General features: G+C 44.7%; 2 protein-coding genes across 13 annotated transcripts in view; one reads left to right on the top strand and one right to left on the bottom strand.

Moving 5' to 3' along the window:
- The window catches only part of DNAH3 (dynein axonemal heavy chain 3), a 167,119-nt gene extending 149,429 nt beyond the window's left edge, over positions 1–17,690 (bottom strand). For 6 of the 9 annotated variants that reach the window (XR_006889553.1, XM_046668395.1, XM_046668396.1 and 3 more), the window contains exons 1-8: positions 17,429–17,690; positions 13,239–13,288; positions 9,237–9,341; positions 8,488–8,710; positions 5,661–5,733; positions 5,109–5,283; positions 2,136–2,325; positions 444–639 (exon numbers count right to left, since the gene is read on the bottom strand). Coding sequence is in view for 7 of the 9 variants with exons in the window: in XM_046668395.1 (XP_046524351.1) it covers positions 444–639; positions 2,136–2,325; positions 5,109–5,283; positions 5,661–5,733; positions 8,488–8,710; positions 9,237–9,341; positions 13,239–13,288; positions 17,429–17,573 (1,157 nt within the window). In the remaining 2 variants the exon portion in view is untranslated. Of the gene's footprint in view, positions 1–443; positions 640–2,135; positions 2,326–5,108; positions 5,284–5,660; positions 5,734–8,487; positions 8,711–9,236; positions 9,342–13,238; positions 13,629–13,768; positions 13,863–17,428 lie in introns of those variants that run through there. The other 3 variants (XM_046668397.1, XM_046668398.1, XM_046668403.1) reach the window with 3 other exon arrangements.
- Positions 17,691–17,810: 120 nt separating this feature from the next.
- Positions 17,811–18,824, top strand: part of LDAF1 (lipid droplet assembly factor 1) — a 16,243-nt gene continuing 15,229 nt past the window's right edge. For all 4 annotated transcript variants that reach the window (XR_006889495.1, XR_006889496.1, XM_046668007.1 and 1 more), the window contains exon 1: positions 17,811–17,923. The gene's annotated coding sequence lies outside the window, so the exon portion shown is untranslated. The remainder of the gene's footprint in view (positions 17,924–18,824) is intronic.

The raw sequence follows: 18,824 nt of genomic DNA, 5'->3' as shown, positions 1-18,824 counted from the left end.
CTTACATTTTATCTGGCACTATTCTAAGTACTTTGCATGTATTAGGTTATTTATTCCTCCTATCAACCTTATGAAGTAGAAACTCATCACCCCAAATTTAGAGATGGGGAAACAAGGCACAGAGAGGTGGTGTAACACACCCATATCACGTCTGATGCAGCAGTTAGGATGTGGACCTGAGCAGGCTGGCTCCACAGCTGTGCTCTTAACCAGTATGTTCCAGTGCTTAGAGACAGGCTCTGGGTGTTGTGGGAGCACAAAGGAGGGCCACTTAACCCTGTGTGGACAGTTGCCACTTATTGTTCATATGCACTTTGGTTGTAGGATTTTTGTCATTTCACTTCAAAGGCAGGGCTACTCCCACAGTGTCCAGCATAAGATGTTCTTTTATGTGTGAAAGCAATTAAGAAAGAGAAAGAAAAGGGAGGGAAGGCACTTCTTACTCTTGAAACCACAGATCTTTCAGGCTGAGCATCATGGGGTTCACTATGTGCAGATGCTCCTTGTTCCACTTCTTGGCATTCCTGTAGACACTGTGCCAGGGCACGGGGGCCCGGATCACTCTTTGAGGAAACATATGGGGGATGCTCTCGATGAAGAGTCTTTTTCTCTCCATTGGGTCCATGAGGATGTAATCAACTATAACCAACAGGGCAAACACTTTGTTATTAAGTAGGGACCTTGAACAATCTGTGCTCTTAGCTTTAAGACTTAAAAGGTAAATGAGCCTGTGTCCATTTACACTTGGAAATGCTCCCTCATTTACAAGGTCATTGGTAATCCCCTGGGTATAACTAAATTGAAAAAGCTCCACTCTGTGTGTGTGTGTGCCCTTTCTGAAGATATTTTAGGGGAAAAAGGGATGTAACCTTACAGTGTAGAGCACAGAGAACCTGGGGTTGAGTTCTGTTAGGATATCTAGGATCATGCATGACAATGAACTAGTATTTGCTGAAAGCTCATTAATCTTTAGTTGTTTTCTCACACCAAAATAGTTACACAAAAAATCAACACAATAGATGACACCAGACACTTATGAATGGAAGTTTAGAGATCAAATATTTCACATGCTAAGGAAAGAAAGATTGGTAAAAGCTTCAGAGAGGAAATAACACTTGAACTGGGTCATAAAGAATGAGGTGGCATTTGTTAGGATAAGAAGTGTAGTTCTGTGACTTTTGTATAATATGCTCATGGAGCTGTGAGTTATTCTGCCGCAGAAATATCAGATGTAAGTGGTGGAGTTCAAGGTGATAAGACTAGAGAAGTAGGTTGAGGCTGGAATTTGAAAGGCTTTACATGTTTATCCTTATGAGCTTGGCTCTATCCTATAGTAGACAAAGAACCATTAACCTGACACCATTAGAAAGTTAATTAGGAAATTAAAAATAACTAGGGAACTTGGTAAAGACAGCTGTTGTCCAGATAAAATAGGAAAGCGTGGAACTAATATGATCACCTTTCCCCTTTGATGTGTTTCTCACATTACTCACCATCATCAAGTATTTCCCAATGACCTACTGCATGCACAACACATGAAGCTAAGGATGAAAGGGAGCGAGGATCAATAATATGTCCATCACCATCAAAGAGCTAAGAGTCTAATAAGGGAGCTGAGACTCATGAGAAATGAAAAGACAATGCCAGTGTTAAATAACAGTAGAGCAATAATGGCACAGGAGAAGTTCCAAAGAAGAATGAGTTGAGAGTAGAGACAAGGAGTACTATGGATGCAGATGACAGAGTGACCACTGAGGGTTGGTTGTAAAGGGACACAAATACTTAAGAGGCAAGTCTTGAGCTAAATTTTAAAATGTGAGTAGGCCCTTGATACTCACAGTATTGCCCTGGGGTAAAGAGCATGGGCCACACCTGGGAGCTTGTTAGAAATGCAGAATCTTGTGTTCCTCCCCAGATCTACTGAATCAGAATCTGCACTTTAACAAGATCCCCAGGTTAAATGGATGCACATTAAAGTGTGGGAAGTGCTGGTGTAGACAAGAGTGATGGTGGGGAGCATTTGAATTGGAAGTTAAATGATGTTTCAGAGGAACCAGAGTGGAGGGCTGATAGTAAGAGAAAAGAAGGTGCCCTCCACAATAGGAACCCCCTGCCCCATTTATGCCCAGCCTCACCAATGCTTTTCATGAGGCTATTGTAATAGTCATTGTCCTTCTCCTCCACAAGGTTGATCATCAGGGGTTCCAGGAAGGGATTTGTCAGCAGTCTATTAGAAATCAGCTTTGAAATCCGGACCATCACTTTGTCTTCCTCAGGAGCAATCATGTCTTTTCGGATTCCATTGGTCAAATAGTAATAATATCTCTTCCGTAAACAAACCACCAGACAGAAAATGATTATAATTATTTGGCTAACTGTGCCCTGCCACCTGCCCATGCCCGTCAGCCGCCAAAGGGTCCTGTTCACATCCACCCCCATCCTTCACTCGTTACAACCATGCTTTCCAGGCCTGTCACTTCACATGCACCGCAATGACATGGCTGGTAAGTTTTCCCCATGACACCAGAGGATTCAATTAAAGCCAGAGAGATGTCAGTGGGGTATAAGGAAGGACTTGTCAAACGCCATGCAGATATGAACAGTGAAATGAGCACTGAGAGCAGGATGGAGGCAGCGTATCTAGTGAGCTTTAAGAAGAGGAATGACAAGCTCCTCAAATGGACTAAAATAATTCACCCTCCTCAACAATGAGCCTCCACAAAGCACTTTGATCCTGTAGCTTGTAGCTGACAGCGGGGGAAAAAAATCCCCAAAGTCAGTGAGACTCATGATCGTTCTTCTAATCAACGGTGGGCTTTGGAGTTTAGAAAAGCAACACAAACACACAAACTGAACAAAAATGGTCAATGTTGATGAGAATTATTGTAGGCTGGTTACTGTTAAAAACTGCAGATGAGAAGGAGGCTGTGAGGAATGGAATTTGCTTCCTTTGATGAGAGACATTTGCATTTGTGAAGGAAGTCTCCATCTGTGGGGGGTGTCTCCCTCTCTGCACCAGGGGGAAGACGGGATGACCTTCTCTCTAGAAACTCTTAATGGGGACGGCAAGGACTTACGCTGTTTATTGTGCTTGTCTGGTAACCTCATGTAGCTGACTCCCCCCACCACCAACATCCTCCTTTGTCTTTAGCCGAAGATAATATTTAAGGTGGTGGCTTCTGCCATTTACTTAATCCAGTTTGATTCTTATCTAAAAGTTATAGGACCACCCAATAACCAGAGCCCACCTGCCCCGATATCATTTTAACAACTTTTTTTAAAATATTCTTTCCTTTGTCTTGTAAAGAGAGAACTCACATATCTATGCCTTAAATTTAGCCCTACTCTCAACCCATGTTTGCAGCAGCAGCAGCAGCAGCTCTGACTACCCATGGGTCTTGTCCCCATGCCAGCAGCAGCAGCTCCTCTTGCCCTAGGGTCCTGTCCCCATGCAGCAGCTCTGACTGCCCATAGGTCCTGTCCCCATGCCAGCAGCAGCAGCAGCTCTGACTGCCCATGGGTCCTGTCCCCATGCCAGCAGCAGTGGCAGCAGCAGCAGCAGCTCTGACTGCCCATGGGTCCTGTCCCCATGCCAGCAGCGGCAGCAGCAGCAGCAGCAGATCTGACTGCCCATGGGTTCTGTCCCCATGCAGCAGCAGCTCTTTACTGCCCATGGGTCCTGTCCCCATGCTATTCCACACTATTCTCTGAATAAAACAGCACTACTGCCAGACCTTGAGAGTCCAAGAAATCTTTCTTTATACTCCTCAGCTCACTGACCCCACATCAGATGTGACCTGGAAATTTCAGGAAGCTTTGTTTTAGGGCTTGCTTCTAAGCTGCTGGATGGCTGAGTGGCTCTAGAGTGAGTAATTTCAGATGTATGAGAAGTACAAAGTATAGGAAAAGAGCTTGAAATCAGCTTTGAGCTTCAGTGCCAATTGTCTGTGGTCACAGGAGGCTGAGCTCATCTTTCTCCAACCTTAATGGAGGCTGCTTATAGAGGCCAGACTTCCAAAGTTCCCTCATTATAGGATTTACCAGGGGTGGGGAGACAGGCTTTTGTTAAAATCCAGATCCACAGGCCCCTCCTCAGGCAGTTTGGGGTTTTTTTTCCAGCAAGCACCCCAGCTGATTCTTATCTTCAGGCAAGTCTGAGAAATGCTGCATAACTCTTAAGAGCACAGAGACTTTAGTATCCGCCAGATCTGGTCTAAGTCCTAGTTTTGTCCCTTACTGAATGTGTAACCTTGAGCAACTTACTTAAGCAGTCTACACCCCAATTTCCACACCCAGATGATAGGAATAATCATAGTATCCAAGTCTTGCATGGGATCAAGGATATAGAAAGTTTAGCATGGAAATTTGCTAAGAGCACAGACTCAGTCACTATGAGTTTTTATTACTAATCATTTTACTACGCACTATAAACTCACAAGCTATTTGCTCTAAAGTTTTGCTGTTGTTCTTTTAAGACAGGGGATGGAAACTGAAAAGTCTACCTGAAACCAAGTAGGTAATGTTAATAAGTGAAAGTTGGCGGAGATAAAAAAAAATTACATGGAATGGTGGAGACTGTGACAAACCAGAGAACATACTGCTTAGCTAAAGGAGGTAGTTACTGTTCAGCTTCAAATATTTTAATTTTTTCAAGACAGGTTAGAAATCTAGCCTATGTGAGATTTTCCTCATTTTCAAAACATCTATAGGCCAAATTCAGCCTATGGTAGGGTTGCCAGATAAAATACAGGATGTGTTAGGATATAGTTATACTAAAAAATTATTCACTGTTTAGCTGAAATTCATATTTAATTGGGTGTCCTGTTTTTTGTTTTGTCTTTATTTTTCAAAATCTAGCAATCCTTGCCTATGGGCTGCCATTCTGCAACCTGTGTTCTAAGAGGACCCAATGGCACCAATGTCTGACTTCCCAGAGCAGAGAATTCACACAATCACACATCCTCATTCAGTAGTCTGTCATGGGGTCTGGCCTTTGGTATTTATAAACATTTCCCAAGTAATTCTGTTGTTCTCCCCCAGTTTAGAATTACTGAGATGTCAAGAATAATACTTGGCAAATTGAGAGAAACGAAGTAACAAGAACATACCTCCAAGTCTGATTCAGATGGTTTGGTTTCTTTATTTTCTATTTCCATCTCCTGCTGTAACATCACATTAATCTGTTCTTCTGGACTCATTGGTCTGCTTCCCGGGAGGGTCAAAGATGTTATCACCTCCTTCTTCCGGGGCAAGCAGGCTGAGGTGCTGCAAGACGACATGGTCCTAAAAAGCAGATGCAGCTCAGCCCCTGGGTCTACACAGAGGTGCTATGTCAGGCCTACTCCAACCTGATGAGAGTCACTCTGCAATAGAAGTCCCTCTTCTCCGTGGCATCGAATGGCACAGGTGTATTTCAATGATGACTTCTAACCATGAAACCCCTCATAGATATGTTAGCACTGGTTTTGTTCAGTTGGTTAATTTATCTTTATTCACAGCTTTAAAAAACTGGATTAAGGGGATTGGTGGAAGTAAACATGACTTACTGGGTGTTCAGGAATGCTTTGAAGCTAAGAAGCAGTGTGGCTTTAACGAGACCACAGCCTTCTTTGGTTTAGCCTAGTGTCCTACAATCCCCTGAATCTACAGTGACACCTTACCTAGTGGGATCCTCTTTGTCTTGGGGGGGGAACTTCCTTTTCTTCTTGCTGGGCTCTGCTGAGCTTTTAGTTGCTAGAAGAGTGGAGAAGACAGACATCAGTGCTGGGCAGTGGCCCTGGGCCACTGTCTGTCCACAGATAAGTGATTCTCACGACAGTCCAGGAGCACACTAAGGGGAGTGGACTCAGTGTGGTGGGATGAAGCAGGAGATGTGGGCTCTGATCCCACCTGTACCACTAACTACCTGTGTGACCCCAAAGAAGTGACTTCACCACTCCAGCCCCAGCTTCCCCCACTGTGAAACGGAGATGAGCACACCTTCCATCCATCCATACATCTGACAAGTATTAAGAATTGCCTACTCGATTCACTCTCCAATCCTGCATGCTCTATTTTCTAAACGTCGGAAATTACTGTTTAATATTTTTCTTTTAGGCAGACTCAGACTTTTAAACTTATATTTACTTTAAAGGAAATATTACATAATTATCACAAACAGAAAAAACCAGGATCACGTGCAATAAAGAGAAGGCAACTACAAATAAATCCAATAAATGATATAAAACTCTATTATTAAACTTTAACTAGATATTGTTACTTGCTTAAGTCTCTAGCCTAAGAAAATTAACAAGAAATAGAGAAGTGTTAAAGACACACTAACACTAAAACTGACATTTTGAGAGAATCAAAGAGAAATGAAGACTCAGTCAAGATGTATTTTGAGTTCATACTTTGAGTGCCTCAATTGACTTAAAATATAACATTAATAGACAAAATACTCCTTAAAAATTTACAAAGACAAGGGCTGGCCCAGTGGCATAGCGGTTAAGTTCATGTACTCCACTTCAGCGGCCCGGGGTTCATGGGTTCAGATCCCAAGTGCAGACCTACAAACTGCTTGCCAACATACAAAGTAGGAGAAGACTGGCACAGATGTTAGCTCAGGGACAATCTTCCTCAAGCAAAAAGAGGAAGATTTGCAACAGATGTTAGTTAAGGGCCAATCTTTCTCACCAAAAAATAAAAAGACACTGCAGTATTCAACAAGATCCTTTTCTATGTGGATCAGAAACAAACAGAATGTGAAGTAAAAGTCATAAACTCGGCTTCTGGAAGCAGGCAGAAGTAGTTAGGTGTCTCATAATTGGGGGAGTAAAAGAATCCAGAATACACCATGATTGCAGGGGACTGGAGCTGGCCTCATAGCATAAAGCCAGGGCTGAAGCAAGCCTCCCTTCCAATGAAGACAGGCTGCAAAGACAGCAGCTCTGTCATGCAGATAAAACACAGGGACCCTCAATTCATATGGTGGCTAGAAATAGCAGAGAGAGGCTGATAATAACTAGGCCCAGCCTCGCACTGCCTCAGGGACGAGATCTACGAGATCCCCAAATATCACCTTAGGATGGGAGTTCCAAGCCACCAACAGAAGATCTGGTACTAATTTGGAGCCCTAGGAGCTCAGATGAAGGCAAAAGGAAAAAAAGTTAGATTAAGAAGGGTCAAAAGATTACAATCAATGTAAATATGATTACATTTATATGTGAGAACAAGAAAAACTAATCTATGGTGAGAAATCAGAGAGTGGTTACTCTGAGGTGGGATGATGTTGGGTAGGTGAGAGAATTGATTGGAAAGGAGCAGAGGGGAATTTTCTCCAGTGATGGAAATGTCCTGTATCTTGTTGAGCTGGTGGCTATACAGCATAAACAACTGTCAAAATTCACTGAACTGAACACTTAAGATCTGTGCATTTTATTGTATGTGAACTATACCTTAATAAAAAATGGGAGGATGCATGTAGCAAAAAGGGAAAAAACTCTCAACATAAGCCTGCAAACTAAAACCCCAGAATCCACGAGAAAAACCAATACTAAAGAAGACAGCCAATAAACTCAACAATCAAGGGACAGATTCACAAAATGGAAACAATACAGCAATACCAATAGTGCTCCAAAATAAACGTTTAAGATCCTCCAGGTCATACTGAAAGGGCTATGCACATAATAGAATAAAAAGTTGGCAGAAGTGGCACCCATAAGTAGAACAAATTATAAAATCTGAAAGTGAAAAGATATTGTCATTAATACAGAGAACATTCATTAGACATGATAAACTCAAGAATAAACAGTGTTGAAGAGTGAATTAGTGAATTGGAAGATATATTTGAGGAATGTACCCAGACACAGCACAGAGAAAGGAAAAAAAACATGAAAACAAGTTTGAGACAGAGGGCAGACTAAGAGGCTCCGACATATATCTAGCAAGAATTACTAAAGGATAACCTCAAGCAGATTTATGTTTACCTAGTGGGATTAAATAAACTAACACATATAAAGTACTGGGGTAAGCAGCTTCCAGGATGGCCCTCAATGATCCCCACCTCCTGGTGCCATGCCCTTGTGCAATCCCCTTGAGTGCAGGCTGGACCTAGTGACTCACTTCTAACAAAGAGAATACGGCCAAAGTGATAGGATGTCACTTCCAAAATTAAGTTCCAAAAAGACTGTGGTTTCTGTCTTGGCTGGCTCTCTTCTCTCTCTTACTCTCTTCCTTGCTCCTTCCTTGGGAAGCCAGAAGTTAGGTTGTTTTGGGGTAATTTGTTATGCAGCAATCAGTAACATAAGCACATAAAGTAGTGCTTGGTATACGGTAAACGTAATGTTAGCCAATACAATCATTCCCATTTCACAGATGGAGACTGAGGCTCTGTAGGGTTACCCAAAGTTAGCTGCAGCAAGAGGTACAGCCAGGACCAGAATCCAGGATTAGAAATTTCACTCCAAAGCCCCTTTCTGAGCTGCTATGGCACACTGCCAGAAATACCTGATGGCAGCCTGTGAGTGATCTTTTCCCTAGGGACACTGATGGTGACCGGCTGGTAGACCTTTACTAGGTCCTTCAGCTTGAGGTCCTGGGCTGTCAAGGAGTAGTTGTTGGCAATGGAGTCGCTGGGTCCACGGTGGTAGTGCTGCTCTTTGAAGGGTGCAGCCAGGGTCCATGATGTGCGTTGCATCAAGGGGGGATAAAAGCTGTGCGACATGACAGTCTACAAGGCAAGAAACGCAAAGTGAGACACAATAAGGTCCATCTCTTGGGGAGCCTGGGCTCTGTGGGGTCCAGACTCCACTCACACCAAGACTCATGGAGTCCCACATGCCTTACACTGTATTTCTACCTTCTGCACACTCAGTGCAAACACTTTTTGAATGGACACCAATTGTATTTCTCTGACCACCGTGACCATAATTTCTGATGTCAAGGATAATAACTGGCTTTCAATGTACAATAAGTTTGGGAATCAGGTAATTTACATCTATTGTCTTTATTCCTTATAGACATGGCTATAAGGTAGAAAGTTACCCTCACTTTACAAGTGAAGATGCATAAGTTCAGAGAGTTTAAATAACACAGCAGGTTAAGTGAGAAGACCAGATTCCAACTCACCTTGGAGCTACTGCATCGTTCTTTCTCCCATCCTGCTGAAATGACCAAAGTCACTAATCCCACTTGTCAAAGCTGATTGTTTGCTCCCCACTAGTACCAGCAGAAGAGCAGCTGCCAGGTGAACATACCTGATAGAGTTCAGATGGTTCCTCATTAGCAGAAGCAGGCAGAGGGGGCAGCTCTGGCCGCATCTGGGAGTGGCTCATGTGATGTATGGAGTCACTTTTGGTGATCTGTGGGCAATGGGAACAAAGCCAGTCTTCAGGAAGTAGGAAAGATTTCCAAGCCTCTAGGTTGATGAGGAATAAAGAGATCCCCAGGAAAGGTTTTAGGCACAGAGTTCTGCCCACAAAACATCCTTCTCATCCCCATCCATTGCGTAGGTGCCATTTTTTAATTATCAGTCTGGCTCTCCTCCAGCATCTCCTTCTTGGCTACCCTTCTATGAACAAATTCAGATGCTTTTTCCCCTGGGAAGAGCCTAAATTCTGAGGGCACCAAAAGCTACACTACCCTGGGCTGTGATTAAAGGAGTTGACTTTAAAAAGTCAACTCTTGCGTTTCATATACGCAAAGTTCCAAATAGAAATTTGCTCATGCAGAGGCACTGTCTTCTGTGTGTTTAACACACACATAAGCAACTCTCTGTGCTTCCTGTGAAAAGAAAAAAATACTTAAAAAAGAAAAAATATTGAGTCCACTATTCTCTTCAGTGAGTGTATACTTGGGAGTGAGCCTCAGGTAGGGGTGAACTTGTGGCTCCCAGGGCACTCTCAGTTCCTAAGAGCCTCTCTTGAGCAGAGCTGAAAATGACTGCAGCGTTGAATGATGCTGTGTGTGTTTCTGTCCTATGACACAGGCCCTATATGCAAGACAACTACTTCATCTGGGGATCTGATGGAGAAACTGCAATTTGTTCCAACACTGGAGGGAAACTGCTGGGCTGGACTTATTCAGAGGTTTGCTGTGCAGCACTTTAAAGACGGGTTAAGGGATTTTCAAGGGCAATTTTGGCTCTCTGTGGTTTTTCACCTTAGGCAATCACTTTGGACTTAACTCCTGCGTACGATGAGACATTATTGGATTGATTTGATTTATTCGGGTTGGCAAATTATGTCATGCAGGGTAATTGGTGAGGGGTAGCAGGGTAGGGGGTATATGGATCAGATGTTAGCCCTCCCCATTCCCCAACCAACCCCTCACTCATGACTCAACGTCCTAAAAGAATAATAACATCATCTGCCACTATTCCAAATTATGATGTGCCAGGCGCTTACAAGATTTTTATACCTATGTTCTAGCTGAAGAAACTAAGGCTCAGAGGGGATGGGTCCCCCATCCCAGTTAAGGAGAAGTGCTTTTAAATACACATCACTCTGCATCCCAACACATTGGAGACAGGAGGCATCACTTAATATGGTAAATCACATTAGGAAGGTTGATCTTAAAATTAAACAAAAACATGCAAACCCATAGACAAAGATGCATATGGAGCCTAGGATCTTTAAAAACATCAAATAGGTTCATCGATCTAATGGCCTAACTCAGTGGTTCTCAAACATTGTGGTACATCAGACTCATCAATGGAATTTTATTAAAAATAGGGATGCTTGGGGGGCTGGCCCCGTGGCAGAGTGGTTAAGTTCGCGCGCTCCGCTGCAGGTGGCCCAGTGTTTCGTTGGTTCGAATCCTGGGCGCGGACATGGCACTGCTCATCAGACCACGCTGAGGCAGCGTCCCACACGCCACAACTAGAAGAACCCACAACGAAGAATACACAACTATGTACCGGGGGGCTTTGGGGAGAAAAAGGAAAAAATAAAATCTTTAAAAAAAAAAAAAAATAGGGATGCTTGGGCTCCACCTTAATTCTGATGAGTTTGAGACACTGACCCTGTTGTTTTCAGCTTAGAGAACTTGCCTTGTTGATTTAATTCACTGTGTCTGTCACTCTGCTCTTGACAGAGCAGATGCTCAATTTTAAGGATCTAAGAATTGACCAATCATCTCCAAGAGCTCCTTCCTTCACTACTGAAATTAGTATCACATCTGTACTGATGACGTGAACAAAATGAAAAGCCCTAGCATCAACCTGAAAGGAAACTGGTCATCCAAAGGGGTACCATACCATCCAAGGTGGATGTTGGCAGCAGTACTTTCAGGGATATGAAGTCATTCATGATTTCCTTCAGGATCCCAGATGTACAACACATACTGATTGAGAAGTTAGGGCTGTCTGTATTTCATCTTTACGAGCAAGAAGGTTTTGTGGTCAATGGAAATCTTTCCCTTGGCCTAGCTTTTAAATCTGTTTCAAATAAAAGCTTCCTTAAAAGAGCAACAAGCAAACACCACAAATTTCAGACATCTTGAATAAGTTACAACAAGAGTGGGGACGAGTAGTTAAACCAAAAAACCCTGACCTTCTGCAGTTGGGGAGGATGCTAACAATATTCAGGAGGTGTCTTGGCATTCATGCTTCTGCTCATTGTGGGGTAAACCTGATTTCAGCCCTCACACCAACTGGGAAGCTACTCTTCCTACCAAAAAAGGCAGAATAAGAGCCCTGGGGGACACAACTGGCTCTTCTCCAATTTCAGTCCCTGTCATACAGTGGGCTGATCCCAGCCCCAGGCTCGGCAGAGCATGTGATACACGTCTGGCCAATCAGAATACTTTATCCTCCTAGACACACTGATTCAGGGATAGGCCTGTGACCTAAACTGGGCTGATCAGAGTCTTCCCTGACACTTTCGCTAGAACTACTGAGGAATCGGCACGCTCAACAGACATCTTTGCCTCATGGGAAAAAGTATTCCTTAGAATAAAGCCACACAGAAGACAGCAGAGCCACCAGAAGGAGAAAGACTCTCAATGATATCAACTGGATGCCAGGATCCAACTTGGATTTCTCGGTTATTATGTGAGCCCACAAATTCCCTTTTTGATTTAAGCCGGAATGAATTACTGAGACATGGTCATCCAAGGGACACACACAGAGGTAGATGAGTCATCACTGAAAGAGATAAGCCGTTCTTGAGACAATAAAGAAAGCAAAACAACATTTTGCAAGAAAGCAAACCAGCATTAAGCATTTTGCAGAACACAATGGAGAGAAACAGAACCTCTGAAGAACAAATTAAACTTCAAGCTAGTTCATAGGCACAGATTAAGATTTATACACACAGAACCATAAATACCCTGATAGCAGAAAACATCTCAGTCCACGGGACAGGAACACGTGGGACACACACAAGATCATCAGATCTAGAAATCAATTCTAGAACAGAACAGAGTTTTCTTGACCATATCTGGCTAAGAATTCTCTGTGGTGCCTTCAAGGAGAAAGAGAGGGAGACGTTTGTAAAACCTACCTGGCTATGCAAAACAGTTTGTTAAAAATATTAATGCTCAAGTGTTGTCTCTGGTAAATGGCAGAGAGTTTTCATTTCAGGCGGTGGACTCAGTCACTATCAACAAATCCACTTTAATTTCATAAGTTCCCATTTAAATGCTCCTCTGGGCACTTCAATGTATGGCAACCTAGTGGATCTTGGCTTTTACACCAAGATTCTGGCACCTACACTGGGTAAAACCATTACTTTCAGGTGACTTATTTCTGACTACATGTGATGTTTGTACGTGCTTCATGGAAGCAGTTTACAAATGCTTGCCTGAGGACCTGCTACATCAGAATCACTCGAGTCTTAGTTAAAAATACAGATTCCAAGGCCTCACTGCAAATCTTCTGGATTAGAATCTTTGGGAATGAGGGCAAGTCTCTATGTTTTCAAGATGTTCCCCAGGATACTCTGATGTGCACCCAGTGTTGGGAACTGTTACACAGAACACATGGTCTAATGTTCTTAGAAGGGAAGGGAAAGGAACAACAGGTGTCTATTCCTGAAATTTTCATAGTGAAACTTGAAGACGTCCTCAAGCCTAATTCAGCAAAAAAGCATATTTCAAAGGACACAAAAACATGTGATTAACACACCTGCTCAGTCCAGGGGATCTAACATGGCAACTGGTCTATGATTGAAAAATCCCCTTCACACCCACTGCCAAATTCCCTACATGTTGAAAACACAGGTAAGAAAAAAGAAATACACCTTAAAATTCACACCTACCTTCTGAGATGAACAATCCATGTCACTCATGTTGTCCACTCTAACTGGACCTATTAAAAAATGAATAAAGAGCTCTGAGTTTCTTCCTCTCCTACCAGTGGCTGTGAAATTCACACTTCCTTATAGCACAATGGGGATGACACAAAAATGGAACTTTCCAGATATTCTGAAAGCCCTGTTCACAAAGCTGCCTCTCTGAGGTCACAGAATTCAGCCCCCTGAGGGGTTCCCTGGTAGAAGAGGAGAGAAAGGGAGGGTAGAGAATGAAGAGGCAGCATGGAGGTTCTGTTGGGCTTTCTGCTGTGGTTCCTACTCCTCCTGTGACAGCCACTCTTCCCTTCCATTGAGCGGCTCCTCTTTTGAAACCTTCCCAGGAACATAATGAGTTTGCTGTGGAGAAAAAATTGAAGCAGAGTTACATATTAATACAGAGAAGAGGGAGGAAGCATCCCACCAAACAATACCCCTGGCAGCATGAACTCTTCTCTCTCCTCCTCTCGGGGCTGTTTTAACATTAGAGGTGCTTGTACCCAGGCCCTGGGGCCGGTCACTAGGCTTCAGCGTCTGTTGCTAAGGAAGGAGGGACCTCTGCTGTGCCCACATACAAGACTGGGCTTGACTTTGCTCTGTGTCCTGGTCTCTCTCTTTGTTGGAGGCCTGGCTGGGCAGCAGGAAGTGTTGATGACAGAAGGGAAGACGGGAAAGTATTTAACAATGATCCAGAAATGTAGACGTGAGTGGCAATAAGACACTGTGCCTTTGGAGAGGCCTAAATGCACTTAACATGGTGGTGAAATTCTTGGACTCTAGAGCTAGAGAGAGTTCTGGGTTCAGATCCTGCCCTTCTCATTAAGCAGCTATGTGGCTTGAGCAAGTTGCTTAATCTCTCCAGATGTCCTTCTTTTACGTAAAATGGCAACAATGTGAGTACCTACCTCATAGGATAGGTGTGAAGGTTTAATGGGATAATGCCTGTAAAGCAATTTGCACATACTAGAAGGATGACCAACTCGTCCCACTTTCCTGGGACTTTCTAGGTTTTCCCCCTCTAAGTCCTGCACCCTGGGAACCCCTTCAGTCCTGGGGAAACTGGGACAGTGTGGTCACCCGACATAGTAGGCCCTCTATATATGTGCCTATAAATGTGGCTAACATGCTCCTTATTATAAACACAGAAACATGCACACACATACTCACACACAAGTATTCTCATACACGCAAGTGACAACACTAGCTGCTGTCCAAACATCTAAAGCACGTTACACGGTCGATTTCAAAGTTCTCCCTTAATTTCTGAAATCAAGTTAGACATTGAGTTCTTTTTGGAAGCCATGCTTCCCTATGTGGTTTTTTCATTCAATTTTCCCCCACATTCTATGATGTTCCCATTTAATGAGTGAAGAAACCCAAACTGAGAGAGATACACACATAAATTTCCCAAGTTGACACTACTCATAAGTAGCATGGACACAATTTGAACCCTGTCCTTATGACTCCAGAGTCCAGTGCTCTTTCCATCAAGCACCCATCCAGAACACAAACATTCTCAGATCCTACAATGAGCACCGCATAGCACCAAATACTTCCATTTCTCCTTTTTCTTGCTTCTTCCTAAAGCTGGGCTCTCTATACTTTCAAAATAACCTTGAGGTTTCTCGTTCCTTATATTTATATTCTCTACCATAAGGTATATACACTCTTTCAAACAGTGTTTGGAATAAATGAGCCAGAGGCAGGGTTTGAGATTTTGGTTTAGACAGAAATGGGGTTATTACCAGGCATCCTATAACAGGGCAGGAAATCCGACATCCCACCAAAAAACAGGTCCTGTAATCTAACGAAGTAAAGAACTAGAAAGGGCCCAGTATGGTGCTCACAAACCCCACAACCCCGTGGGTGAGTAGGAAACACACCTCCACCTGAAATTTAGTGTGCTTTGTCTACCTGTGTCAAAAATATCAACACAATAATAACAGTTTTCATTTATTGAGCTACACTAGCTGCTGGCACTGTGCTAAGTACTTAAGAAGCATCATCTCTCCAAATCTTCTCAACAACCCAAAAGACAAATACAATTATTATCCTAAATTTTATGGCTGAGGAAACTGAGAAACAGGGAGGTTAAGTAGCCCACCCACAGTCACTCAGCTAGGTCAGTGGCAAAGTTGGGACTTGAACCTGATTATGGAATCTGCTCCATGGCTGTAACCAAAGGCCTGTACATATAGTCTGAAGAAAGACAGAAAATAAATAAAATATCCACCAAAGAGAATGAAAATGCCATCGCCCCCAGGCTGCCTCACCTGCACCAGAATTGTCTGTCTGACTTAATCTTCTGTTCAATAATTCCCAAGCAAGGATGCAGCCCTCAAGTACATAAGGCTGCCAGCTAAAACACAGGATGCCCAGTTAAATTCAAATTTCAGGTAAACAACAAAGAATTCTGAGTCTAAGTATGTCCCATTCAATATTTGGTACATAATTATACTAAAAAGTTATCTGTTGCTCACCTGACATTCAAATAGAACTGAGTGTCCTGTATTTTTATTTGCTATATCTGATAATATGGGGAGAAGAGGTCAGCTATGTTCTCGCTTGTCCCCATCTCTGTGGTATTAACAGCTTAGAATCTCAATCTGTTGCTGGAAATTTTCACACATTTCTTATTCAGAGCCCAGTGCTCCTGACAGATCTTTTCCGAGGCCTGAAATAGTTGCTTAGCCAGAGTAAGTAACTGGGGAAAAGTGCAGAAGAGGCTGCACAGGGATTTATTATATTGACCCATCAAATGGTCAACAAGAACCAAGTCCTTATGCTATGGAGAGATGCTAAGATCCCGACCAACGGGGAATACATGATATGGTGGAGAGGCAGCCAACCCACAGGGAAAAGCAAAACCTGGCTGGCCCTACAAAGATGCCAGAGATGGCAGGAATTAGAGGATTCAGAGACGCGCCCCTAGATGGCGCCCTTGAACAAAAATCCCAGTGGGCTCCAAGTCAGCTTTCCAAAGCAACACCCGCCGGGGAAGGATGGTTGCAATGTTTTAGCCTAAGGAAAAAAACCAACCTTTTCCTGGTGGGGCACCCATCATAACTGCAGCGCAACAAAGTGCATGAAACCAGGCAGGACTGACTGAAACTGAAGAATTTTGCGACACTTTCCTGTTCATGTCCTCCATCTCCACCATAAGCTCCCCCTTTCTTGGCTGTTGTGGAGTTATAGCAGACTCCCTTAGCTTATTATTATTATTATCCCCAAGCCTATTTCTCTATCCACCAGCCTGATTATTTCTAGAAATATTAGTTGGCAGAAGTAATACATCACTGGGGGGTGAGCAAAATGGGTGAAGGGAGTCAAAAGGTACAAACTTCTCACTATAAAATAAATATCATGAGGATGTCATGCACAGCATGGTGATTATAGTTAATTATACTGTGTTGCATATTTGAAAGTTGCTAACAGAACAAATGTTAAAAGTTCTCATCTCAAGAAAAATAATTCTGTAACTATATGGTGGTGGTGAATGTTACAACTAGACTGTGGTGATCATTTCGCAATATATACAAATATCGAATCATTACGTTGTACACCTGAAACTAGTATAATGTATGTCAATTATATCTAAATTTAAAAAAGGGAAAATAAACCAAGTAGCCTTGACAAGACACACACACACACAATAAAGAAGTAATATATCAAGTATTTTTGTGCCCCTCCTACCTGCCAAATATGTGCTAAGTTCTTCACAGCCATTATTGCACCAGTCCTTGCTACAACCCTGTGATTGCTTCTCTCTTTCCTAAAGAATGTTCTATGGCAGTGGTTCTCAATCGGGGACATTTGTTTGGAGACATTTTTAGTTGTCACAACTAGGGGGAAGGGGAGTACTGAGTACTACTGGCATCTAGTGGGGAGAGACCAGGGATGCTGCTAAACATCCTACAGTGCACAGGACAGCCACACAACACAGAATTTTCCCGCCCAAATGTCAAGCACCGCCCTTGAGAAACTCTGCTCTATGGGCTGGATTTGGGCCGGGAAACATGTGTTCGGGCACTGAATGAGAACTGAGGGACTCAGGTTTGGCCTTTTTCATCTAGAAAACGGAAATACTAATCTAATCCATCTTTAAGGAACTCACTGGCTCGTGACACTTGCATTTTCAAACCTTCCAGCGAAGGGCGTACCTCGTCGCTTGTGAGTCCTGAGCTCCAGAGATGCTTCCAGAAGAGCCGGTTCAGGGTATTTAGGCAGGGGAAGCCCTAAGACCCTGCGAAAACCCCTTCTCAGCTGCCAGTCCACCTGTCTTAGAGATGTCCCGAGCAGTCTCATTTCAAGCCAAGAGTGTAGGAAGGACCACTCTCTCTAAGCCTCAGTTTCCTCATGGGTTCCTCCTTTGGGGCTTCTCTGGGCGGCTCCAAAACGCTGCGGGAGAGCGCGCTTCGCAGATGGCCGGCGCCGCGGCTGTGTCCGCCGTGGGCGGATCCTTCCTGCCGCGGGGGCGGGGAGAGCCCCGCCCAGCGGCGCCGAGGGGCGGAGGAGGGCGGGGCGGGGAAGAGGAAGCAGGCCCTGACTCCCGCCCCACCCCGCCCCGCCCCGCCCGGCTGCGAGTGTCTTCCTCTGCCTCGTATTCCTCCCTGCGCTCCCCTGCAGGTCAGGGGCTGCGCGGCCGCCAGCACCAGGTGAGAGTACAGGGTGCCCTTGGCCCTCTAGAGCCCCTCCCGGGCCGGGCAAATGGAGGGGCGCGGGGACGCCGGGTTGAGGGCAGTCGGCTCGGTAGTAAGGGAAGCCTCATCCCTTTGAGGCCCTGGGACGGGCTGGGACGCGCGCGCACAGACACACAGCTGCCGCTAGATTGGATAAAAGGGTTGCCAGCCCTATGTCACCCTCGAGACCCTGTCTCTTCTGAGGAAACCTGTTTGAGGTGTCTCCAAACCGTCTCCTCGGAGTTATTGAAAATGGGTGCCCTCCTCCCCACCAGGTCTCTCCTCTCTACCGAGGACCCCCTCCCGCGTCACTGCAGAGAGGGGAGCTCCAAGCACCAAAGGTGGATTCTTCTCCCCAAATTAACGCCAGGGTCTTCGACTCCCCCCTGAGCTCCCATTTCTCGGTCTAGGTGCCCTTTCGGGCGCGTAGCCCCCTCTCCACCTGCGTCATCCCCCTTCCCCCTCTTCCCTTGGATCCCAAGAAACTGGGCGCCCCCCCGCCTCGCGTTTTGGAAGGCTGAGTGACTGCAGCCACGTGGGGAGGGGGCGGCCTGGGTAGGCCCGAGGCGCCCCGCAGTTCCCTTCCGGCGACAGGAGATGCAACCCCTCCTGCTCCCAGCTGGAACGTTCGGGGTAGCCGTTTGCCCCCCGAGAGCGGCGGGGGTGGAAGAGCCGAGGGTGTTTTGGGGTCCGGTTGGCGGGTGATCTCTCAATTCAGCGCGGAAGGCGGGGGCGGGGCAGGGAGGCCTGGTGTGCTGCGCCGGGTTAAGGGGTTGCGACCTTCTCTCCTCTGGAGACTTCTCAGTGCCTGGGAACCACCCCAGGAGTGGGTAACTAGGGAGGGTCTGAGGATTGGTGGCCAGGTGGATGCATTTGA

Source organism: Equus quagga, chromosome 7 (assembly GCF_021613505.1).
Source record: "Equus quagga isolate Etosha38 chromosome 7, UCLA_HA_Equagga_1.0, whole genome shotgun sequence".
Taxonomy (NCBI): domain Eukaryota; kingdom Metazoa; phylum Chordata; class Mammalia; order Perissodactyla; family Equidae; genus Equus; species Equus quagga.
The sequence above is the reverse complement of the archived record's forward strand: the minus strand, read 5'-3'. Positions and strand labels throughout refer to the sequence as shown.